This window comes from Phallusia mammillata, chromosome 6, assembly GCF_965637545.1.
Source record: "Phallusia mammillata chromosome 6, kaPhaMamm4.hap1.1, whole genome shotgun sequence".
Classification (NCBI taxonomy): Eukaryota; Metazoa; Chordata; class Ascidiacea; order Phlebobranchia; family Ascidiidae; genus Phallusia; species Phallusia mammillata.
Window position 1 is genome coordinate 14,290,646 of NC_137257.1, and position 22,893 is coordinate 14,313,538.

Genomic DNA, 22,893 nt, shown 5'->3' on the forward strand with positions numbered 1-22,893 from the left:
ACGGATAAAGTAACAAAGGGAAACAAGATCGGAACGGTGGGTAGAAACAAAATTTTTGTTTAGTTGTAACGATAACAGATTCCAGAAATCAAGCACAAACACATGAGTGCAGCAACACCATCATATTTTTGCAGATTTTTTTTATACATTCTAGCAGGTTTTGTTAAGGGGGCAAGAAAATAAAATTTAAAATTAGGCAGAAATATGGCTGACTATCCCACGGCCTCCCTCAATCCCTGGAATACTGGTAAAAAGGTTTGATCCATACGTTTTTTTTCAAAAGAAAAACGAGAAAAAATGCTCCGTCTAATTGTTTGCGTTATGTCTTTAACTTGTGGTACCGTATTTTCAAAATGAAAATTGTTTCGATGTTTCCAAATCGCATGTTTAACTGTAGTAATTAAATAAATAATGATATCTGACCAGTATTCCAGGGAAGCCGTAATTTTCATATTAATTATCAAATTTATGTCAAATTGTATTGTTTTTCCACTAATTTTGTTCATAATTTTTTGAATGTTTTGCCAAATGGGTTTGATAAAATTACAATTTACAAATATGTGCCAAATGGTTTCAGGCTGCTTTCGACAGAAAGGACACTGCGTGTCGTTATCAGGGGAAGTATAGGTGAATTTGATTGAGACTGGCAAGCAGTCGTGAAATATTCGATAATTCAAAGTTTTTAAATTGTTTGAGAGGATAGGGTGGTGGATATTTCTCCAGTGATCTTCCTGGGACGGGGGGAGGGCATCACCGGAGAAATGTTTAAGGGATCGGTAAAGGGTACGGACCTTGCCGTTGATGAGGGTATCAAAATTTAAATGGTATTTTTTGATTAGTTTTAAAGAGTAGTCATAGGGTGGGGATGGTACATCAGCATGGGGGATGTTGTTTAGGGGGCGCAAGTCGAAATGTCGGGAGAGCTGATGTCCAATATTGTATTCGATCAGGGCAAGGCCGGGGTCAGTCGGGGTGTTTTCTTTTCTGTGTTTACAGTATTTATATATATTGGTGAGGTAAAGGAGGTCGCAATATAGGGGGATATTTGCCACGCAGTATCCACCTCTGTCGAAAGCAGCACTTAGAGTGTTTATTGGGACGGCAACTCGTCGATCCCCGCAAACATATCTCTCCACCGCACCGTTTACGCTCTCCGCAAGGTCGTCAGGGAGTGGGTAAAGGGTGGCGGTATAGGAAAGGTGGGGAAGTAATTTAGTTTTGGTCAACATTGCTTTGGCGTTCCAAGTAGCGGGATATCGTTTAAGGTGGGCAATTTCGCGCCTCAAATTTAAGAGGTTTTGCTTCCATACAGGTCGCACGATGTCCTGTGGGCCAATGGTGGTACCTAAAATTTCTAATTTTTTTGTATTCCATTGGATAGGAGGTAGGAGGATAGAGGGTTGTATGTTTGGAGGCATAAGGCCTTGGGTTTTGTCTGGGTTAATTTGGAGGCCCGAAGCCGAAAAAAATTCTTTTAATGTATGGAAGGCTTTGTTCACGGAGAGAGGGTGAGTAAGGGTAAGGGTGATATCATCCGCATAGCTGGGGCACTTGATCACGTGGCGCCCAGGTATGCGGAATCCTTCAATCCCTGGGTCATCTTGGAACGCCTGGGCTAAGGGTTCAATAGCCAAGATAAACAGATAAAGGCTAAGGGGGTCTCCCTGGCGGACCCCATTGGAGATGGGTACGTCAGCGGTGGAAAAACCGTTTACAAGGACTTTCGAGTTACCGTCCCGATACAAATTTTGTATATTTTGGATAAATTTAGGAGGGAGGCCCTTTTTGTAGAGGACCCTCCAGAGCCATGAGTGGTCAATGGAGTCAAAGGCTTTTCTAAAATCTAGCGATACTAGGAAATAGTCCGTCCCCCTCTTCCGGGACCCATACAGGAGATCCCGCAATAGAGTTGTGGCTTCCGAGATTCTCTTGTTTGGGGCTGCAAACTGGTGGGGGTGTACGAGTCCAGGTAAATGGGCCTTAAGGCGATGTGAAAGGATTTTGGTGTAGATTTTGAAATCCGTGTTGAGCAGGGAGATAGGGCGATAATTGCCTAAATCATTCTTGTTTCCTTTTTTGTAAATTAAGGTGACAAGTCCATCATTAAATTTGGAAGGAATTTGACCATTATGAATCGAATTGATGATTTCCGTGAATTTTGTTCCGATGGTCTCCCAGTTGATTTTATAAAATTCAAAAGAGATACCATCGGGTCCCGGTGACTTCCCAGCTTTAAAAGTGCCGAGCACGCTTTCAATTTCACTTTTAGTAATTGGTTTGACAAGGTCTAAACATGCGTCCTCGTCCAATTTGGGTTTGATATTAAATAAGAATTTATCTTGGATGGACTTATCAGGGGTAAATTTGGTATATAGTTTGGTATAAAATTTTGAAGTTATGTTTAAAATGGCCGAATTAGTTGAATTGATGTGCCCAGTATCGTCAATTAGGTTGGTAATCATAGAATTTGTACGATTCTGGGCATATTTTCTATAGAAGTCCTTGGTCCCCCTATCTCCCTGCTCAAACTTTAGGAGATAATTTCTAGTTATTTTTTTTCTTGCATTATTTCGGATCAATAATTCTAATTGTTTTTTTCTTTCAAGGTATCTGGGGAGAAGGGTAGGATTCTCTGCGAGGCCCCCCCAGATCTCAGACACCTCTCGCTCCAGCTGCTTTTGTTTACCATTACGTTGTCGGGCTTCGGATTTTGCTATTTTAATGTTCAAATGTTTAATTTTACTTTTGACGTACATCCACCAGGAGGGGCTGTTTGGAAACCTCTTACCCTCCAATGACAACCACTGGGGCCAGAGCTCCATCAGCTCCTCCTGGAAGGATTTATTATAAGCGCTAGTGTTATTTTTCCACGGCGGTGACCCTCGTTTTGGAATAGGTCCAATTTGTAAGGTGAGGATCACCGCATCGTGATCAGAAAGAGGGAAGGGTTTGGTTGCTTCTGCAATGGGGCGTGTAGATGGGCTGGAATAAAAACGATCGATTCTTGACTGAGCCTTTTCGCTCCTATATGTAAAAATTGGGGCATCTCCATATAGGGAGCGAAAAGTGTCCGAGAGCTGCAAGTCCTCGCAGAGTTGCCTTAAGGAAATCATTGCTGCATTGAGTCTTTTGGTTGGAGGGAAACGGTCTATGCCAGGACGTTCGACCCCGTTAAAATCACCACCGAGTAGTGTAGGGTGTTTTGAGGTTACATAAAGGTAAAGTTGTTCAAAGAAAGCTTTTCTTATACCTATTTTGTAAGTTGTCGTAGGGGCATAAACATTAACAATGTTTAAAGTTTGTGAAAATAATTTAACTGTTGTTGCCACAACTCTCCCATCCCGATCCCCCACATGGGACACGAAAGAGAGAGACGGGTGTTTTAAAACTATCGCTACTCCATTGACACTCAATCTGTTGGTCGATTGATTAGAGTGGAAGATAGCTCTGGAAGGTCCCCACTCTTGTGCCCATATCTCCTCCACCTCGATTCTCGAGTGAGTTTCTTGGAGGAGGATGATATGGGCATCCAACTGTCGGAGACCGTCGAAGACTGCCATTCGTTTGGCAGCATCAGCCAGTCCCCGGCAGTTGAGAGTCACTACTTTAAGATAGTCAGCCATAATAAATTAAGTAGACATTGAAACAAAGGTACACAGCAAAATAAAAAAGAGATTTACAGGCGCTGATTTTGTATGCCACCAGGGTCACTAGAATTATGCGAGAAAGGATGGTGCGTTCTATTACACGTAAGGCAAACAGACGCCCTTCCTGGTTGCACCGCAATAATAGAGCCGCACGTACAACCGAAAGTAATATTGTTGCAATTTTCGCAGACTTTCTGTTTGCCCGGTTTAGGTTCACCTACAAAACGCCCACATGGGCATTTGGACATTTTTTTGTTAGCCTTATTCGGTGAGGGCGTGGAACGCCCCTTCCGCTTACGGCTCACCTTGGTGAAAGCCTCTTGTGAGTCCTCCTCTTCCTTATTCTCCTCCCCTTCTCCACTTGATGACTCCATGTTCGAGGTGGGATCCAGTTCTCCTTCATCATTCTCCTCCTCGAATTCTGATTCATTTTGGATTATCTCCTCATGTGCATACGTTGATAGAGCTGGGCTCTCCATATTATCTGCCTCCAAGGAGTCTTCAGGCACCTTTTCCGGTGGGGGGGGCTTGTTCTCCGGAGTTGGACTGAGCCGCTACAGTAGCCTCTCGTAGGTTGTCAAGTGCCTCGTGGACTGCCTTGCGGTTTCTTTCTTGATCAACCACTGTTGCGTGGCGGCTCCTTCCCTGCTTTACTTTCTTGGGGTCCTTCGGACTGATCTGTAGGGAAGGGAAATCTTCTTCTTCAAGCATATTTTTGGGACACTCTTTTTCCCGGTGGCCAAAGCCACGACAGAGAAAGCAGTATTCCGGTTGTTGTGGGTAATTTACCCTGAATGTGAAACCATCCACTCTTATTCTGGTTGGGATCGGGTTTTTCTTTAGATCCTCGGTCCTCATTTCAAAAATTCTTCTGCCGTTGAACTTTCTAAACTGTGGGTCACGTAACTTGTAGTATTTAAAAACTTCGCCGTGGAACCTCGCCAGATTTTGTACGAAAGGTTGCCATTCGAACCTATTGGGAACGTCGCGGAAAAGAACTTCTGTTACTAGAGGGTCGTGCAATTTTGCATACTCAACTTCCGTAAGTGAGGATAGCCTCTCTGCAAGAATAGATGCTTTTTCTCTAGATGTGCATGTAATATCTGTCAGCCCATTTTGCCTTTCAACAATTCCTTCGATAGCCTCAAGAGGGAATTTAACTTTCTGAATCCATTTGTAGATTAACGATCTTGTTTTCCTTGCGGGGAACTTTACAAGAACTTCGGTTTCTCGTGAAAAAAGTGGTGCATTCTCAGATTTTGCAGATGCCACTTGATTCCATGCTCTGCCTCCTACTTTATACGGTGTGGAGACAGACGCTTCATTTTTTCTGTTTACTTCTCGGTTTGGGGGAAACCCCTCGCTTGGCGGATGAGCGGAAGGGCCTTCAGACAAGGCCTGCATCTTGACTAACAACTGCTTCTGCTCTCTGTTGTGAAATTTGCATAAATCCAATTTGCATCAATCCAAATGGGATATGTCCGATATCCATATATCCACGTATAATCCGTAAGTGCAAAAACAGCTTGACTATCTTGAATACTTGCAAAGCTGCGTTGAAAACAGATTACTGACTGCTAATTGCTGCCTGCTTAGCTGAGCGAATGACAAACCAAACAAGGTCGAATGCCTGCCACTCGCCGCCCTTCTCCTTTTATAGCTCTCGCCTTTGTCGAAATTCTCTCGCACTCCGATCACGCTCGGATCACGACTCGACCACAAGGGGCCATTGTTTCCTTTTGCTCCCGGGAGCGCCGCTCGTCGGGAGGACGGACGCCTCATTTGCATGGAGCGCCTATAAATGCCCGCGGTGGCCGGAGAGCCGCTCAGTTCGTTTCCTTTCGAAAGAAATTCAGTGAGCAGCAGCATGGCAGCTAGCAAAGGCACCAAGAAGGCAGTGAAGAAGGCCGCGCCGGCCGACAAGACCAAGAAGCGGCGAAAGCGCAGACGCGAGACCTTCAGCATCTACATTTACAAGGTGTTGAAGCAGGTGCACCCCGACACCGGCATCTCGAGCCGGGCGATGGGCATCATGAACTCGTTCGTCAACGACGTGTTCGAGCGCATCGCCGGCGAGGCGTCGCGCCTGTCGCTCTACAACAAGCGGTCGACCATCAGCAGCCGCGAGATCCAGACCTCGGTCCGTCTGCTCCTGCCCGGCGAATTGGCCAAGCACGCGGTGTCCGAAGGCACCAAGGCCGTCACCAAGTACACCAGCTCCAAGTAAGCAAGCCACCACCACCAGCAGCAAGCGCCGCCGCGGGGGGCCTCATCCTCAGCGAGCGCCGCCGCCGCCGCCAACCAAAACGGCTCTTTTCAGAGCCACCCGATCGTTCAGGGAGAGAATCAATCGCGAGCGCCGAAAGGCCTGCTTTGCCGACTTTCTTGTCGTTTCTGTTTTTTTGCTTTTTTTTCCCTTCTCATTTTGCTCCGTGCCAACAAGAAAAAACAAAAACCAAAAAATGTCGTTGCGCACAATGTACCGCCGCCACGGCAAAGCGCACTTTGCTTTTTGTGTTGGCCACTTCAGCGTTGGGACCACCCTCGATCTAGCCGCTTTTTCGCGAGTCGAGTCGACAGGCAAACACTGTTTGTTTTCAATGCCCCCAAAACTGCGCCGTTGCCAGCCCAGTTCAGTTCCGCTGCCACTCGGAAAAAAAACGACCCGACCTCGCCGAACCGAAACTCAACCAGTAGCCCGAGGGAAAAACCCCAGACCGCGAACGATTTTACAGCCATTAAAAGGAACACAAGTGCGTCATAACCTGCCGCAAGCCAGAGAAATAGGAAAAGATGGACAAAGCGGCAACACCGCGCGCTCGGCTTTACGTGCGCCGCACGATTTCGCCTCCTGCCAATACCCACGCGCGCATCGAACCGCAAAAGCCGCGCAAACTGGCGAAACAAAATACTGAAACGTGGTGCAGCAAGCCGACCGGCGAACTAACGACAACCGTCAGGCGCCACCCGCCCCACCGACGAGCCGAACCCGTGCAAATGCGTCGACAAAACGCAATCAACGGGCGCGAGGCCAAGGGCCAAGGCAAACAACCAAACAACCAAACACGCGTGCTGTCTCACTTTCGGCCCTCTCTCTTTCGCTCTGGTGGCCCGACCAGCGGCGTGACCCCTGCTGCGCACGCGCCGGGCCCAACCTGTACTAACCCGCGGCCTTGGCGGCCCCACCACTTCGACCCGCACCACCGCACCGGACAGTGCCCGGTGCCACGAGCTCCGGGCCACCTGGGACTTGCGTTTTCGACAAGAGAAATCGCCTGAATCCGTCCCACCCGGGCCCACGCCCGCGTGAAGGCCACGCCTGCACTCGACCGGGCGCACCGCACACCTTGCCGCCTCGCTCCTGAGCCCCCCGTGGAGCGCGGCGGCGCGGTGCCGGTCTGCAATTGCGCTGGCGTGCGCCCTGAGCGCTACGCTCCTCGACAGGGCACAGGCCGACGCCGAGCGACCTGGGGCCGCGCTTGGGCAGGCCCGCGTTTAGGCGATTCAAGCACAAACAGCAAGTTGCACCCGCACCGTCGGCGGGCTTTCCGAAACGTCGTTTCGCGTTAGTGCGGACACGCCGTACAAATACGCGTCGAAGCCGCTCGACCGGCAAACGTCATTTCTTTGTCAGTCAGTCAGTCAGTCACTAGCAGAAATCAAAATGTCCGACGCGAAGAGCGCAGGAAAGAAGCAGGCCAGCAAGAAGGCGGCCGCGCCCAAGGCGCACCCCACATACCAGGAGATGATCAGCGCTGCCATCGCGCAGCTGAAGGAGAGGGGCGGCTCGTCGCGCCAGGCGATCGCCAAGTACATCAAGGCCAACTACAAGGTGGGTGACTCGGCCGACAGCCATATCAAGCTGGCGCTGCGGCGCCTTGCCGAAAAGGGCCAGTTGGCACGCACCAAGGGCACCGGCGCGTCCGGCTCCTTCAAGCTCGTGAAGCCGCAGGCCGGCGAGGGCAAGAAGAAGAAGAAGCCCAAGGCAGCAGCCGGCAAGAAGGCGGACAAGCCCAAGGCGGCCGCAGCCAAGAAGGACGCGAAGAAGTCCCCGAAAAAGAAGCCGGCCGCCAAAAAAGCGCCTGCCAAGAAGGCGGCGGCGGGCAAGAAGTCGTCACCCAAGAAGGCGGCCAAGCAAGCGAAAAGGGCCCCGGCTGCGGCGGCTAAGAAGTCACCCAAGAAGACGGCTGTGAAGGCGAAGAAACCGGCAGCCAAGAAGCAGGCCAAAAAGCCTGCCGCCAAGAAGGCGACCAAGAAGTAGAGCGGAGCGCGGTAGATTTTCCGCGCGCAACAAAAACGGCTCTTTTCAGGGCCACCCACACTTTCGCAAAGGGAAAAACAACTCGTGTTTTGCGCGCGCCAGTCGCACTTAGCCTTTCGAAACTGAAATTCCTACCATTCGTTGCCGAGCCATGGCTCCGCTGCGCCGAATGCGGACATATTGTGCATATTCGCTTCGCTTACGTTCGTTTTCATACTTTATAAGCCGGAGGCGGGCCTGGAGACGCACCACAACGGAAACAACAACGTTATCGTCATCATGTCAGGACGCGGCAAAGGTGGCAAAGGATTGGGAAATTAGTCTGATTTCTGCCGGAAAGCTTGAACACAGGGTCGGAAGAGACCCTGTTTTGGATTTACTTATTGGATTTATTCACTGCTCTCATTGGATTTTGGATTATCCTTAAAGATCTGTGACGCACCACAAACTAAAAGTGGGCGTGGTTACCCCGCCCTTTAAGGTCGTGGGTCATCATTGTTTACAACATGGAGGATGCCCCTGCAGGCTCCTCCATCGGTCTCCATGAGCAACAGGCCACGGGCGGCTCTGCTCCTGAGGCATCGACGCAGTGTTCTTCTGCTGTCAGTACAAGACAGGGAACGCTCCCTAGGGGAGGACCCCCCGCTGCAAAGCGTGGATGGAATAGAGTTGTCAGCGGAGGCACTACAGGGCCCACTGCATCCTTTTCACGGGAAACGGAGGTGATGGTTAAATTTCCCGCCAAGAAAACACGGGGGCTCATTTACAAATGGTTAGAGAAGATTAAGTTTCCTCTCCAATCAATAGAAGGCATTGTCGAAAGGTTTAATGGCCTTACCGACATTACCTGTACATCGAAGGAGAAAGCGAGAGCACTCGCTGAAAGATTGAATACCTTAAAGGAAGTTGAATATGCCAAACTTCATGATCCGGAATTTACAGACGTCATAATAGAGCATATACCGAATAGGCTTGAATGGGAGCCGATCCTATACCAACTAGAGCGACGACACGGAGAAGTACGGAAATATTATAAATTGCGGGATCCGCAATACAGAAAATTTAATGGCAAAAGAATCTTCGAGGTGAGAACGAGCGACCTGAAGGAAAACCCGATACCGAAGAATGTAAGAGTAAGCGGTCTCAAATTCGTAGTGCACTATGACAATCAACCCATCCAGTGTTTTCTTTGTCGAAAGTTTGGTCACAGAGACCTTGATTGTCCTCAAGAGGATATTGACGTAGAAGATTTTCCTTCTCTGAATATCACCCCTAAAGAAAGCAAACGCAATCACAGTCGCCATGCCACTGTAATCAACGCGGTGGCTAACGCAAAGGCCGTCAAAGAGGCATATGAAGAATTGAAGAGAACGGCTGCAATTGCAGATCCGCAAAGCAGTACAACGAAAGATTCACTCGATACCAGCGAAGGGGACCCCGTTCCCCCCTCACAGGATGCAACGGATACACCACCTAATGAGGCCCAGGAGGAGGAGGTCCACTGCGACTCCTCAACATTAATCACCGATTCCAGCGGCGAAGCAGGGGACGGAGAGGAGACTTCGGAGGAGGAGAAGGAGGAGACCTCGGAGGGAAACGGCTTTACAAAGGTCAGCAGAAAGAGGCGAGGGAGGTCTACTCCCTCCCCTAACAATAACATTAAGAAAAAGTTGCAAAAAATATCCAAGTGCCCGTGTGGGCGCTTTGTGGGAGAACCAGGTCCGGGCTTGCAGAAGGTCTGCGAGGGCTGTTCCGCAATCACTTTTGGTTGTGCTTGCGGTTCAGTTCTCGCAGTCCAACCCGGACATACAACAACTTGCCCAAAGTGCGAGAGGACTTACCATCCTCATACGCACCACGCTAGTGACCCGGGTGGTCAAACGTAATCTATATTATCTTTGCATCCTTTTATTTACACTGCCTAATTTTTTTTAATGGCTGACTACCTTAAAATAACAACCCTCAACTGCCGAGGACTCGCGGATGACGCCAGGAGACTGGCCGTCTTCGAGAGTCTTCGGCAGTTGGAAGTCCATGTCGTCCTCCTGCAAGAGACTCACTCGAGAATCGAACAGGAGGAGACATGGACTCGTCAATTTGGGCCTTCCAGAGCCTTGTTCTATTCAAATCAAAATAACAAAAGTGTGGCGAGCAATGGAGTCGCAATTTTACTAATTCACCCGTCTCTCTCTTTTGTGTCGCATCACGGGGATCGGGACGGGAGGGTTGTGGTTGCCGATATTAAAATATTTACTCAATACGTACACGTCATAAACGTGTACGCCCCGGAAAAAGATATTAAAGCTGCAATTAGAAAATCATTTTTTGAAAATTTGTATCCATTCGTAACCTCCAATCACCCAATTATACTCGCAGGCGATTTTAATGGGGTTGAACAACCCGGTTTAGACCGTTTTCCCCCCTCTAAACGCAACAATACGGCAATGGTTCCTTTGAGGCAACTCTGCCATGACTTTCAGCTTTCCGACACTTTTCGTTCCTTGTACGGAAACAAGCAAATTTTTACGCGGCGACAAGGAAATTCGCAATCTCGTTTAGATCGCTTTTATGTAAATAATTCGATACAACCAATTCACGAAAAAACCCAAAATTTTTCTCTTTCGGACCACGACGCGGTGATCCTCACTGTCCAAATTGGGCCTCTGCCCCAGCGAGGATCACCGCCATGGAAAAATAATGTCGCCGCGTACGATGAGCACTTCCAGGAGGAGCTCTCGAACAGATGGCCTCGGTGGCTAACACTGGAGGAACATTTGTTCGAGAACGCTCCTTCCTGGTGGATGCTCATCAAACAAAAAATTAAATCATTAAATATACAAAATTCGAAACGTCTAGCTAAATTACAAAAACAAGAACAAAAGGACCTGGAACGAAAAGTGTTGGAATTGTGGGAAGGCATGGCAGAGAATCCTTCCCTACTTCCCCAATATTATACCCTTAAAAAACAATTGGCCACCCTTCTTCGCAATAGGGCGAAGAAGAAAATTACTAGGGACCGACTTTTAAGTTTTGAACAAGGAGATAGGGGAACCAAAGAATTTTTTCAACGCTTTGCCCAGAATCGCCAAAGGACTTTGATCGAAAGCCTGGTTGACGATTCTGGGCAAGCAAACTCCGACATCCCATTTATTTTGGAAAAAACCGCAAAATTTTACGAAAACCTTTTTTCGGCCTGTAATGTAAATGAGCCCATCCAAGAACAATTCTTAAATAATATACATCCCAAATTTAGCGAGAACGCATGTTTGGCATTAACCGAAATAATTAGTAAAGAAGAAATTGAACGCGCTCTCGCCACGTTTAAAGCTGGGAAATCTCCCGGACCCGATGGTCTCTCCTTTGAATTTTATAAACTCAATTGGGGAACCATCGGGACAAAATTTACTGAAATTATTAATTGCATCCATAACGGTCAAATTCCCTCAAATTTTAACGATGGGCTCATTACACTTATCCACAAAAAAAACGACAAGGACCAATTAGGTAACTACAGACCTATCTCCTTGCTCAATTCTGACCTAAAAATATATTCTAAAATCCTTTCCCTTCGCCTCAAGGCCATTTTACCGGATGTTGTTCAACCCCATCAATTTGCAACACCCGGCAAAAAAATATCGGAAGCCACAACCCTCTTACGGGACCTCTTGCATGAGGCCCAAAGGAGAGAGCTTAATTACTACTTTATTTCGCTAGACTTTAAAAAAGCATTCGACTCCATTGCCCACACTTGGCTCTGGAAGGTCCTGTCTAAACTGGGCTTTCCTCAACAATACATTAACAATATTAAAAACTTGTACAGGGAGGGCAGCTCGAAGATTCTCGTCAATGGCTTTTCCACCAGAAGCGTTCCCATTCGAAACGGTGTTCGTCAGGGCGACCCCCTTAGCCTGTACTTGTTCGTACTGGCTATTGAACCCCTCGCCCAAGCGTTCCAGGATGACCCCAGTGTTGAGGGAATCCGCCTACCTGGAAGGCATTTGATTAAGTGCCCCAGCTATGCGGATGACGTCACACTGACCCTCACCCATTCTTATTCGGTAAATAAAGCTTTCCACATTCTTGACCTTTTTTATTTGGCGTCGGGCTTAAAAATTAATCCTGAAAAAACAAAAGGCATTAAGCCAAGCAACCTAAACACCTCTACCCAACTTCCCGATATCAATTGGTCTGAATCAAAATTGGATATTTTAGGAATTTCGATCGGCCCTCAAAAAACAATTCAAAACTTGTGGGAAGCAAATACCCAAAAATTAAAACAAGAAATCTCGCTCTTAAAGCGCTACCCCTGCACCTGGAACGCCAAGTCACTCTTATCAAAAGCCAAATTATTACCACACCTATCCTATACTGCTAACCTTTATCCCCTCCCTGGCGACATCGCGGAGAAAGTGAACGCCATGGTGGAAAAGTACGTGTGCGGGAGTCGGAGAGTTGCCCTCCCGATTGAAACACTAAGCAAACCATTTGACAGAGGTGGGTACAATGTGGCAAACATCCCTCTATACTGTGACCTGCTTTATCTTTCTAACATTTATCAATATTGTAAACATAGAGAAAACAATTTAACAACCACACCCGGTCTTGCCTTGACGGAATACAACATCGGGCATCAGCTTTCCCGTCAATTTGGCTTTCGTTTAATAAACAGCACTCCCCATGCTGATGTCCCATCACCCTTCTACACCCATTCTCTAAAATTAATTGATAAATACAAATTAAAACTAGAAACCCTCCTCAATGGCAAGATTCGTAACCTTTATCGTTCCCTCAATTGCTCCCCTAGTGGCACCCTCCACCCGTCCCAGAGTGACCACTGGAGGAGCATTCACCACCCTATACTCTCCAATAACTTACGAACTTTAAATTACCGAATAACATGGAATTGCCTTCCCCTTTCTACAAAATTTTCCCATTTCCTTCTCGACAACGACACATTGTGCCCCTTCTGTCAAAACTTCGCCGAAACAACATGGCATATTTTTGCTGAATGTTCTCAAATTCAACCGGTTTGGCGCGAGGTGCACCAACTCATCACTCGTGCCACTGGGTGCACCTCGTTAAACATTTCAATTGCTTTGATCATCAATATGGAAATACCACCGCCCCTGGAGTACTGGTCCGACCTTTTAATTTACTTGATTTCTGTTACGAAACATAGTATTTGGATACATCGCAACAAAATAAAATATGATAAAATACAACCCTCAACCAACAAAATTTTTTTGTCTGTTAAACAATCCATCATTCACCGACTTTTCTTTGAGAACAAACGCCGTGATACCACTTTTTTACCAGTACTCCAGGGGCTGAGGGAAGCCCTAAGGTAGTCAGCCATTTACTTGTGTTGTCATTATTTAATTTGTTTTGTTTTTCCGCTTACGTTTTTTCTTTTTCCGATTATTACTATTTCCCACTTACCCATGTCTACAATTTATATCCACTTTTACGACCGGGTAAAAAAAAAAAAAAAAAAAAAAAAGCAAATGCGCACAGATATATACCAAACTTTGTACTAAATGAAGGTATATAATACGCATTCAAATATATATGAATGTAACTGTCAACGGTCATTAGACAACATTGCCCATGTTGCTTATTATGTTTATGTTTCTATCGTTTTTCTCAGTCCTTCACTTCACACCCGGTTTTCTGTTGTTTGTCCGAAAAAAAAAAAATAAAAAAAAATAAAAAAAAATACCTACATACATTTGTGTGCATGTGTATTTATTGTGTATGTGATATGTATATATGTCCTGTTTTTGTCGTCGATGTGTTTCGTCCTTTTCTCGAGAAATATGCATAAAATGCGCATGTAGCACACATCCGCTATACATATACTTGTTGCCATAGTCACGTTACCCCCCGCTCATCGTGCTTCATCGGTCTCATCCGATATATAAATATATTTATACAGCGACCATTCTATTGGCACTTAAACTAATGACATCCTGTTCACTATCTAATATTTGTATATAATATCATTGTTAACTACGCTCATCTCTTTATTTCTGTATTTGCGCTATTTAATAATATTAATAAATAATAATAACATAATTAGGCTCTATATTTCTTTCCTTTTTCTCTGCCATAATTATTTGTTTTGTAAACTATTATCATTTATTGCGTACATGCTATTGCAGTGTTTCTATTATTATAATATTTTGTATGTATTTAACTCCGTTGTGTTACATCAATTTGTCTTCGTAATATAAAAATTTGTTGTGATATACCAAATGGTGTGTTTGTAATCCAATGTGCTTTCGCAATGTATTATGTTGTTTTTCGCATGTACGATTTTTCGGTTGTGTAATTTCTTTTTGACCTATGTCAATAAACAAAAATGGTGGCAAAGGATTGGGAAAGGGAGGCGCGAAGAGGCACAGGAAGGTGCTGCGTGACAACATCCAGGGCATTACCAAGCCTGCGATCAGGCGTCTTGCCCGCCGTGGCGGAGTCAAGCGAATTTCGGGTCTCATCTACGAGGAGACTCGCGGCGTGCTCAAGGTCTTCCTCGAGAACGTGATCCGCGACGCTGTCACCTACACCGAGCACGCCAAGAGGAAGACGGTCACGGCATTGGACGTCGTCTACGCCCTGAAACGCCAGGGACGCACCCTGTACGGCTTCGGAGGCTAGGCTGCCAGCACCTTTCGGACTTGTCACAAGCGGCAACAACAACAAAATCGGCCCTTTTCAGGGCCACCCATACTTGGCGGGAGAGAATTTTGCGAGAAGGGGCGGCTAGGCTAGGCCAGGCCCGGGGCCTTGGCGGCGCTCGTTTTTGCGCAGAAATACACTCGTTTCGCGGCCGGCCGCTTGGCCGGTGCGGCGAGATCAAAGCGCTGATTGGCCGAGTCGGAATTTGGCAAACCAATGGGCGCGAGTCCCCGAAGGTATAAAAGTCCCACCGAAAGCTTTCGGCTCATCAGTCTGACAGCAGCAGCCGGCGCGGTAGCAACGAGACAGAGTAGAATGGCACGTACCAAGCAAACAGCTCGCAAGTCGACCGGAGGCAAGGCGCCACGTAAGCAACTGGCCACCAAGGCCGCTCGCAAGAGCGCGCCGGCTACCGGGGGCGTGAAGAAGCCCCATCGGTACAGGCCAGGAACTGTGGCCCTCCGTGAGATCAGGCGTTACCAGAAGTCGACCGAGCTTCTCATCCGCAAGCTGCCCTTCCAGCGGCTGGTGCGCGAGATCGCTCAGGACTTCAAGACCGACCTGCGCTTCCAGAGCAGCGCCGTGATGGCTCTGCAGGAGGCCAGCGAGGCCTACCTGGTCGGCCTCTTCGAGGACACCAACTTGTGCGCGATCCACGCCAAGCGCGTCACCATCATGCCAAAGGACATCCAGCTCGCACGCCGCATCCGCGGGGAGCGCGCGTAAGAAGCGGCACACCAACAACCAAAACGGCTCTTTTCAGAGCCACCTAAACCCTTGCGAAAGAGATACTTGACTTGTTTCGGGGGCCGGCGCGTCGTGCCATTTTTTTACGGCGTAAGTAAGTACGCTTGCCTGCGATGTGCGCGGCAAAAACAGGAACATGGCCGCCGCCGGCTAGTCTCTTTTGCCGTGTTTCGAAATGGCATTTCGTTTCGTTGGGTGAAATTCAATTGCGCGAGGACAGTTGCTCGCTGGAGCATGAATGACGCACATTAAAGGCTCGTTTCGCCCGGAGCCGGAGCCCTGGTCGAACTCGACGACAAAGGCAACAGGGTGCACAGTGACGTCATGTAGGGCTGTGTTGTGAAATTGGAATGCGGTTTCAATTGGTCGAAATAGTTTGCCATCGCAAAAATTGGGCAAAGGCTACAAGGAAGACATTCGTTCGGGGCGAGCAATGCACGGTCCCGGGCCGCAGCGGGGGGGGGGGGCGGCCATCTTGAAATCTCTTTTGCGAAAAATTCGGGTGGCTCTGAAAAGAGCCGTTTTTCGGTTTGCACCACGTACGAGACAGGGGCGACGATTTAGGCTTTCTTGGAGGTCTTCTTTGGCAGAAGGACGGCCTGGATATTGGGCAGGACGCCGCCCTGCGCAACGGTGACTCCGCTGAGCAGCTTGTTCAGCTCCTCGTCGTTGCGGATGGCCAACTGCAGGTGGCGCGGGATGATGCGGGTCTTCTTGTTGTCGCGGGCTGCGTTGCCGGCCAACTCGAGAACCTCGGCGCTAAGGTATTCAAGCACCGCGGCCAGATACACGGGCGCGCCAGCTCCCACCCGGTCCGAGTAGTTGCCGTTGCGCAGAAGCCTGTGCACACGACCGACCGGGAACTGCAGTCCAGCGCGCGACGATCGGCTTTTGGGCTTTGCCTTGGACTTACCGCCACCTTTACCACGTCCTGACATATTGCTGACTGCTGATTGTTTGCCTGCTTAGCTGAGCGAATGACAAACCAAACAAGGTCGAATGCCTGCCACTCGCCGCCCTTCTCCTTTTATAGCTCTCGCCTTTGTCGAAATTCTCTCGCACTCCGATCACGCTCGGATCACGACTCGACCACAAGGGGCCATTGTTTCCTTTTGCTCCCGGGAGCGCCGCTCGTCGGGAGGACGGACGCCTCATTTGCATGGAGCGCCTATAAATGCCCGCGGTGGCCGGAGAGCCGCTCAGTTCGTTTCCTTTCGAAAGAAATTCAGTGAGCAGCAGCATGGCAGCTAGCAAAGGCACCAAGAAGGCAGTGAAGAAGGCCGCGCCGGCCGACAAGACCAAGAAGCGGCGAAAGCGCAGACGCGAGACCTTCAGCATCTACATTTACAAGGTGTTGAAGCAGGTGCACCCCGACACCGGCATCTCGAGCCGGGCGATGGGCATCATGAACTCGTTCGTCAACGACGTGTTCGAGCGCATCGCCGGCGAGGCGTCGCGCCTGTCGCTCTACAACAAGCGGTCGACCATCAGCAGCCGCGAGATCCAGACCTCGGTCCGTCTGCTCCTGCCCGGCGAATTGGCCAAGCACGCGGTGTCCGAAGGCACCAAGGCCGTCACCAAGTACACCAGCTCCAAGTAAGCAAGCCACCACCACCAGCAGCAAGCGCCGCCGCGGGGGGCCTCATCCTCAGCGAGCGCCGCCGCCGCCGCCAACCAAAACGGCTCTTTTCAGAGCCACCCGATCGTTCAGGGAGAGAATCAATCGCGAGCGCCGAAAGGCCTGCTTTGCCGACTTTCTTGTCGTTTCTGTTTTTTTGCTTTTTTTTCCCTTCTCATTTTGCTCCGTGCCAACAAGAAAAAACAAAAACCAAAAAATGTCGTTGCGCACAATGTACCGCCGCCACGGCAAAGCGCACTTTGCTTTTTGTGTTGGCCACTTCAGCGTTGGGACCACCCTCGATCTAGCCGCTTTTTCGCGAGTCGAGTCGACAGGCAAACACTGTTTGTTTTCAATGCCCCCAAAACTGCGCCGTTGCCAGCCCAGTTCAGTTCCGCTGCCACTCGGAAAAAAAACGACCCGACCTCGCCGAACCGAAACTCAACCAGTAGCCCGAGGGAAAAACCCCAGACCGCGAACGATTTTACAGCCATTAAAAGGAACACAAGTGCGTCATAACCTGCCGCAAGCCAGAGAAATAGGAAAAGATGGACAAAGCGGCAACACCGCGCGCTCGGCTTTACGTGCGCCGCACGATTTCGCCTCCTGCCAATACCCACGCGCGCATCGAACCGCAAAAGCCGCGCAAACTGGCGAAACAAAATACTGAAACGTGGTGCAGCAAGCCGACCGGCGAACTAACGACAACCGTCAGGCGCCACCCGCCCCACCGACGAGCCGAACCCGTGCAAATGCGTCGACAAAACGCAATCAACGGGCGCGAGGCCAAGGGCCAAGGCAAACAACCAAACAACCAAACACGCGTGCTGTCTCACTTTCGGCCCTCTCTCTTTCGCTCTGGTGGCCCGACCAGCGGCGTGACCCCTGCTGCGCACGCGCCGGGCCCAACCTGTACTAACCCGCGGCCTTGGCGGCCCCACCACTTCGACCCGCACCACCGCACCGGACAGTGCCCGGTGCCACGAGCTCCGGGCCACCTGGGACTTGCGTTTTCGACAAGAGAAATCGCCTGAATCCGTCCCACCCGGGCCCACGCCCGCGTGAAGGCCACGCCTGCACTCGACCGGGCGCACCGCACACCTTGCCGCCTCGCTCCTGAGCCCCCCGTGGAGCGCGGCGGCGCGGTGCCGGTCTGCAATTGCGCTGGCGTGCGCCCTGAGCGCTACGCTCCTCGACAGGGCACAGGCCGACGCCGAGCGACCTGGGGCCGCGCTTGGGCAGGCCCGCGTTTAGGCGATTCAAGCACAAACAGCAAGTTGCACCCGCACCGTCGGCGGGCTTTCCGAAACGTCGTTTCGCGTTAGTGCGGACACGCCGTACAAATACGCGTCGAAGCCGCTCGACCGGCAAACGTCATTTCTTTGTCAGTCAGTCAGTCAGTCACTAGCAGAAATCAAAATGTCCGACGCGAAGAGCGCAGGAAAGAAGCAGGCCAGCAAGAAGGCGGCCGCGCCCAAGGCGCACCCCACATACCAGGAGATGATCAGCGCTGCCATCGCGCAGCTGAAGGAGAGGGGCGGCTCGTCGCGCCAGGCGATCGCCAAGTACATCAAGGCCAACTACAAGGTGGGTGACTCGGCCGACAGCCATATCAAGCTGGCGCTGCGGCGCCTTGCCGAAAAGGGCCAGTTGGCACGCACCAAGGGCACCGGCGCGTCCGGCTCCTTCAAGCTCGTGAAGCCGCAGGCCGGCGAGGGCAAGAAGAAGAAGAAGCCCAAGGCAGCAGCCGGCAAGAAGGCGGACAAGCCCAAGGCGGCCGCAGCCAAGAAGGACGCGAAGAAGTCCCCGAAAAAGAAGCCGGCCGCCAAAAAAGCGCCTGCCAAGAAGGCGGCGGCGGGCAAGAAGTCGTCACCCAAGAAGGCGGCCAAGCAAGCGAAAAGGGCCCCGGCTGCGGCGGCTAAGAAGTCACCCAAGAAGACGGCTGTGAAGGCGAAGAAACCGGCAGCCAAGAAGCAGGCCAAAAAGCCTGCCGCCAAGAAGGCGACCAAGAAGTAGAGCGGAGCGCGGTAGATTTTCCGCGCGCAACAAAAACGGCTCTTTTCAGGGCCACCCACACTTTCGCAAAGGGAAAAACAACTCGTGTTTTGCGCGCGCCAGTCGCACTTAGCCTTTCGAAACTGAAATTCCTACCATTCGTTGCCGAGCCATGGCTCCGCTGCGCCGAATGCGGACATATTGTGCATATTCGCTTCGCTTACGTTCGTTTTCATACTTTATAAGCCGGAGGCGGGCCTGGAGACGCACCACAACGGAAACAACAACGTTATCGTCATCATGTCAGGACGCGGCAAAGGTGGCAAAGGATTGGGAAAGGGAGGCGCGAAGAGGCACAGGAAGGTGCTGCGTGACAACATCCAGGGCATTACCAAGCCTGCGATCAGGCGTCTTGCCCGCCGTGGCGGAGTCAAGCGAATTTCGGGTCTCATCTACGAGGAGACTCGCGGCGTGCTCAAGGTCTTCCTCGAGAACGTGATCCGCGACGCTGTCACCTACACCGAGCACGCCAAGAGGAAGACGGTCACGGCATTGGACGTCGTCTACGCCCTGAAACGCCAGGGACGCACCCTGTACGGCTTCGGAGGCTAGGCTGCCAGCACCTTTCGGACTTGTCACAAGCGGCAACAACAACAAAATCGGCCCTTTTCAGGGCCACCCATACTTGGCGGGAGAGAATTTTGCGAGAAGGGGCGGCTAGGCTAGGCCAGGCCCGGGGCCTTGGCGGCGCTCGTTTTTGCGCAGAAATACACTCGTTTCGCGGCCGGCCGCTTGGCCGGTGCGGCGAGATCAAAGCGCTGATTGGCCGAGTCGGAATTTGGCAAACCAATGGGCGCGAGTCCCCGAAGGTATAAAAGTCCCACCGAAAGCTTTCGGCTCATCAGTCTGACAGCAGCAGCCGGCGCGGTAGCAACGAGACAGAGTAGAATGGCACGTACCAAGCAAACAGCTCGCAAGTCGACCGGAGGCAAGGCGCCACGTAAGCAACTGGCCACCAAGGCCGCTCGCAAGAGCGCGCCGGCTACCGGGGGCGTGAAGAAGCCCCATCGGTACAGGCCAGGAACTGTGGCCCTCCGTGAGATCAGGCGTTACCAGAAGTCGACCGAGCTTCTCATCCGCAAGCTGCCCTTCCAGCGGCTGGTGCGCGAGATCGCTCAGGACTTCAAGACCGACCTGCGCTTCCAGAGCAGCGCCGTGATGGCTCTGCAGGAGGCCAGCGAGGCCTACCTGGTCGGCCTCTTCGAGGACACCAACTTGTGCGCGATCCACGCCAAGCGCGTCACCATCATGCCAAAGGACATCCAGCTCGCACGCCGCATCCGCGGGGAGCGCGCGTAAGAAGCGGCACACCAACAACCAAAACGGCTCTTTTCAGAGCCACCTAAACCCTTGCGAAAGAGATACTTGACTTGTTTCGGGGGCCGGCGCGTCGTGCCATTTTTTTACGGCGTAAGTAAGTACGCTTGCCTGCGATGTGCGCGGCAAAAACAGGAACATGGCCGCCGCCGGCTAGTCTCTTTTGCCGTGTTTCGAAATGGCATTTCGTTTCGTTGGGTGAAATTCAATTGCGCGAGGACAGTTGCTCGCTGGAGCATGAATGACGCACATTAAAGGCTCGTTTCGCCCGGAGCCGGAGCCCTGGTCGAACTCGACGACAAAGGCAACAGGGTGCACAGTGACGTCATGTAGGGCTGTGTTGTGAAATTGGAATGCGGTTTCAATTGGTCGAAATAGTTTGCCATCGCAAAAATTGGGCAAAGGCTACAAGGAAGACATTCGTTCGGGGCGAGCAATGCACGGTCCCGGGCCGCAGCGGGGGGGGGGGGCGGCCATCTTGAAATCTCTTTTGCGAAAAATTCGGGTGGCTCTGAAAAGAGCCGTTTTTCGGTTTGCACCACGTACGAGACAGGGGCGACGATTTAGGCTTTCTTGGAGGTCTTCTTTGGCAGAAGGACGGCCTGGATATTGGGCAGGACGCCGCCCTGCGCAACGGTGACTCCGCTGAGCAGCTTGTTCAGCTCCTCGTCGTTGCGGATGGCCAACTGCAGGTGGCGCGGGATGATGCGGGTCTTCTTGTTGTCGCGGGCTGCGTTGCCGGCCAACTCGAGAACCTCGGCGCTAAGGTATTCAAGCACCGCGGCCAGATACACGGGCGCGCCAGCTCCCACCCGGTCCGAGTAGTTGCCGTTGCGCAGAAGCCTGTGCACACGACCGACCGGGAACTGCAGTCCAGCGCGCGACGATCGGCTTTTGGGCTTTGCCTTGGACTTACCGCCACCTTTACCACGTCCTGACATATTGCTGACTGCTGATTGTTTTTTTTTTTTTTTTTTTTTTTTTTTATTCGAGCGCTTAACTCGCTACGAAAAAAGAAACACGATACAAGAACAAAATACGTCAACAAAAAAAGGGAGAGACAGAGAATTAATAGTTTACAAGGGTGGGTGGGTACAATAGGTGGGTGTTTAGCGTATCTTTCTGTATAGATTAAGAAGGGTATAAATTAGAATAGTGTGCGCGCGTAGTGTAACTTGAGGGGAATAAAGGAAAAAAAAAATAATAATAATAAATAAATAAATAAATAAATAAATAAATAAATAAAAGATACGAGGAAAGGTCAGATACATGGAAGTCGTACACACAGCAAAGAAGTAAACAAAGACGATAGAAAAATAAAGAAAGGGGAATTTTAAAGCTAGAAATAGTAGTAGCGGCGTAAAGTAAACAAAGACAATAGAAAACATACGAGGGGAAATTTAAGGATAGAAATAGTGGCTACGGCGTAAAGTAAACAAAGACAATAGAAAACTTACGAGGGGAATTTTAAAGATAGAAATAGTGGATACAGCGAAAGGTAAACAACGACAATAGAAAACATACGATGAGATTTTAAATATAGAGATAGTAAATAGGGCGAAAAGTAAACAAACACAATAGAGATCATACAAGGGGATTTTTTTACGCAAAGAGGAATGTAAAACAAAGGCGGTAGAATTCTAACGAAAATACGGGGATATTTTTTTAATTTAACACGAAAGGAAGAAACACAGCGGTAGTACATAACAAGGCTGTTTTACGTGTGCAAACAGGAGAAAAAACACATTCAATCGCAGAGAAGTGCCCAAAGGCGCAAAAATACACAAAGGCGCAAAACAACTACACAAAGTGGAGATAGGCGTAGCATAATTTCTTGTTATACAAAGTGTTACACGCAATAGAAGGGATAAGAGTCTTGTTTTTATCTAAATGGGAGGACAAAAAGCCGTATGGTATATTTACACGCGGATTTGCAAAAACACGTAAAGAATAGATTTATGCAAAATGAATTTTTGGGATACGCAATATAAATACAATAAATAGTGCATGAAACTCGTGTTGAAGCACAGTAAAGGTTCTGGGGCTTGGCGCGACAGTTAATTCTTTATTATTTTATATTTTTATCAAATTGATAGCTTTAACGGCGTTGGCCATGACCTCCAAGTGGATAGAGTTTGGCCTGTTCCGCTGGATAGAAAGTTTAGAGTGTAAAGATCGGATTAGGGATCGGGCTAGGTCTTTGTCAAGTGTGGGGCTGATGGAGTGGGTTTCGGCTTTTATTTTGTTACGGGTTTTCCATATCGCATGGGAGAGGGTTGAATTCAGTAGGGATATAAGTGTGTGTTCGGATGCTGAAGGGTGGTCGGGTTTAATAAATTCATAGTGGGAGGGGGTGTCAAAGTAGGTGGTTGGATTTCCGGTTGTTTTGGTGAAGATTTTTTTTGCAAGGGTGAGGAGGCTTTGTATTTGGGGGCAGGTGTGGAAAAGGTGGTCGTAGGTTTCGAAATGGGTGTTGCAAAGGTAGCAGTTTGTGTCCTTGTCAAGAAAGAATATGGTGAATTTACAGTGTAGGGGTAGGGTTTTTTGTTTGAGTCGGTAGTTGAAGGTTT

General features: G+C 49.8%; 12 protein-coding genes across 12 annotated transcripts in view; 10 read left to right on the forward strand and 2 right to left on the reverse strand.

Annotated features, from left to right (window-relative positions):
• Positions 1-5,448: 5,448 nt before the first annotated feature.
• Positions 5,449-6,163, forward strand: LOC145232780 (histone H2B.2-like). The gene has a single exon (XM_080097456.1). It carries the CDS (start codon positions 5,449-5,451, stop codon positions 5,872-5,874), a length of 426 nt encoding a protein of 141 aa, XP_079953582.1. The 3' UTR covers positions 5,875-6,163.
• A 1,148-nt stretch (positions 6,164-7,311) lies between these two features.
• Positions 7,312-7,966, forward strand: LOC145232822 (uncharacterized). The gene has a single exon (XM_080097501.1). The coding sequence runs from the start codon at positions 7,312-7,314 to the stop codon at positions 7,906-7,908; it is 597 nt and encodes a 198-aa protein (XP_079953627.1). The 3' UTR covers positions 7,909-7,966.
• A 379-nt stretch (positions 7,967-8,345) lies between these two features.
• Positions 8,346-11,876, forward strand: LOC145232756 (uncharacterized). Its single transcript, XM_080097432.1, has 2 exons — positions 8,346-9,518; positions 11,729-11,876. The coding sequence occupies exons 1-2, from the start codon at positions 8,415-8,417 to the stop codon at positions 11,813-11,815; spliced, it is 1,191 nt and encodes a 396-aa protein (XP_079953558.1). The 5' UTR covers positions 8,346-8,414; the 3' UTR covers positions 11,816-11,876.
• A 1,385-nt stretch (positions 11,877-13,261) lies between these two features.
• Positions 13,262-14,626, forward strand: LOC145232813 (histone H4-like). The gene has a single exon (XM_080097492.1). The coding sequence runs from the start codon at positions 14,254-14,256 to the stop codon at positions 14,563-14,565; it is 312 nt and encodes a 103-aa protein (XP_079953618.1). The 5' UTR covers positions 13,262-14,253; the 3' UTR covers positions 14,566-14,626.
• A 275-nt stretch (positions 14,627-14,901) lies between these two features.
• On the forward strand, positions 14,902-15,312 carry LOC145234350 (histone H3). Its single transcript, XM_080099085.1, has one exon. The coding sequence runs from the start codon at positions 14,902-14,904 to the stop codon at positions 15,310-15,312; it is 411 nt and encodes a 136-aa protein (XP_079955211.1).
• Positions 15,313-15,893: 581 nt separating this feature from the next.
• On the reverse strand, positions 15,894-16,271 carry LOC145234352 (histone H2A). The gene has a single exon (XM_080099086.1). It carries the CDS (start codon positions 16,269-16,271, stop codon positions 15,894-15,896), a length of 378 nt encoding a protein of 125 aa, XP_079955212.1.
• A 236-nt stretch (positions 16,272-16,507) lies between these two features.
• On the forward strand, positions 16,508-17,222 carry LOC145232774 (histone H2B.2-like). The gene has a single exon (XM_080097449.1). The coding sequence runs from the start codon at positions 16,508-16,510 to the stop codon at positions 16,931-16,933; it is 426 nt and encodes a 141-aa protein (XP_079953575.1). The 3' UTR covers positions 16,934-17,222.
• A 1,090-nt stretch (positions 17,223-18,312) lies between these two features.
• On the forward strand, positions 18,313-19,025 carry LOC145232821 (uncharacterized). Its single transcript, XM_080097500.1, has one exon. The coding sequence runs from the start codon at positions 18,371-18,373 to the stop codon at positions 18,965-18,967; it is 597 nt and encodes a 198-aa protein (XP_079953626.1). The 5' UTR covers positions 18,313-18,370; the 3' UTR covers positions 18,968-19,025.
• A 202-nt stretch (positions 19,026-19,227) lies between these two features.
• LOC145232755 (uncharacterized) overlaps positions 19,228-22,893 on the forward strand; it is an 83,294-nt gene continuing 79,628 nt past the window's right edge. Inside the window, exon 1 of the mRNA XM_080097430.1 lies at positions 19,228-19,265. The gene's annotated coding sequence lies outside the window, so the exon portion shown is untranslated. The remainder of the gene's footprint in view (positions 19,266-22,893) is intronic.
• LOC145232810 (histone H4) lies at positions 19,245-19,619 on the forward strand. Its single transcript, XM_080097489.1, has one exon. It carries the CDS (start codon positions 19,247-19,249, stop codon positions 19,556-19,558), a length of 312 nt encoding a protein of 103 aa, XP_079953615.1. The 5' UTR covers positions 19,245-19,246; the 3' UTR covers positions 19,559-19,619.
• On the forward strand, positions 19,895-20,305 carry LOC145234353 (histone H3). The gene has a single exon (XM_080099087.1). The coding sequence runs from the start codon at positions 19,895-19,897 to the stop codon at positions 20,303-20,305; it is 411 nt and encodes a 136-aa protein (XP_079955213.1).
• Positions 20,887-21,264, reverse strand: LOC145234354 (histone H2A). The gene has a single exon (XM_080099088.1). The coding sequence runs from the start codon at positions 21,262-21,264 to the stop codon at positions 20,887-20,889; it is 378 nt and encodes a 125-aa protein (XP_079955214.1).

Coding starts and splice junctions, on each gene's coding strand:
- LOC145232780 (XM_080097456.1), top strand. CDS start 5,449: ATGCCCGCGGTGGCCGGAGAGCCGCTCAGTTCGTTTCCTTTCGAAAGA.
- LOC145232822 (XM_080097501.1), top strand. CDS start 7,312: ATGTCCGACGCGAAGAGCGCAGGAAAGAAGCAGGCCAGCAAGAAGGCG.
- LOC145232756 (XM_080097432.1), top strand. CDS start 8,415: ATGGAGGATGCCCCTGCAGGCTCCTCCATCGGTCTCCATGAGCAACAG. Junction 9,519..11,728: donor AGGGAAACGGCTTTACAAAG/GTCAGCAGAAAG, acceptor AAACTTGTACAG/GGAGGGCAGCTCGAAGATTC.
- LOC145232813 (XM_080097492.1), top strand. CDS start 14,254: ATGTCAATAAACAAAAATGGTGGCAAAGGATTGGGAAAGGGAGGCGCG.
- LOC145234350 (XM_080099085.1), top strand. CDS start 14,902: ATGGCACGTACCAAGCAAACAGCTCGCAAGTCGACCGGAGGCAAGGCG.
- LOC145234352 (XM_080099086.1), bottom strand. CDS start 16,271: ATGTCAGGACGTGGTAAAGGTGGCGGTAAGTCCAAGGCAAAGCCCAAA.
- LOC145232774 (XM_080097449.1), top strand. CDS start 16,508: ATGCCCGCGGTGGCCGGAGAGCCGCTCAGTTCGTTTCCTTTCGAAAGA.
- LOC145232821 (XM_080097500.1), top strand. CDS start 18,371: ATGTCCGACGCGAAGAGCGCAGGAAAGAAGCAGGCCAGCAAGAAGGCG.
- LOC145232810 (XM_080097489.1), top strand. CDS start 19,247: ATGTCAGGACGCGGCAAAGGTGGCAAAGGATTGGGAAAGGGAGGCGCG.
- LOC145234353 (XM_080099087.1), top strand. CDS start 19,895: ATGGCACGTACCAAGCAAACAGCTCGCAAGTCGACCGGAGGCAAGGCG.
- LOC145234354 (XM_080099088.1), bottom strand. CDS start 21,264: ATGTCAGGACGTGGTAAAGGTGGCGGTAAGTCCAAGGCAAAGCCCAAA.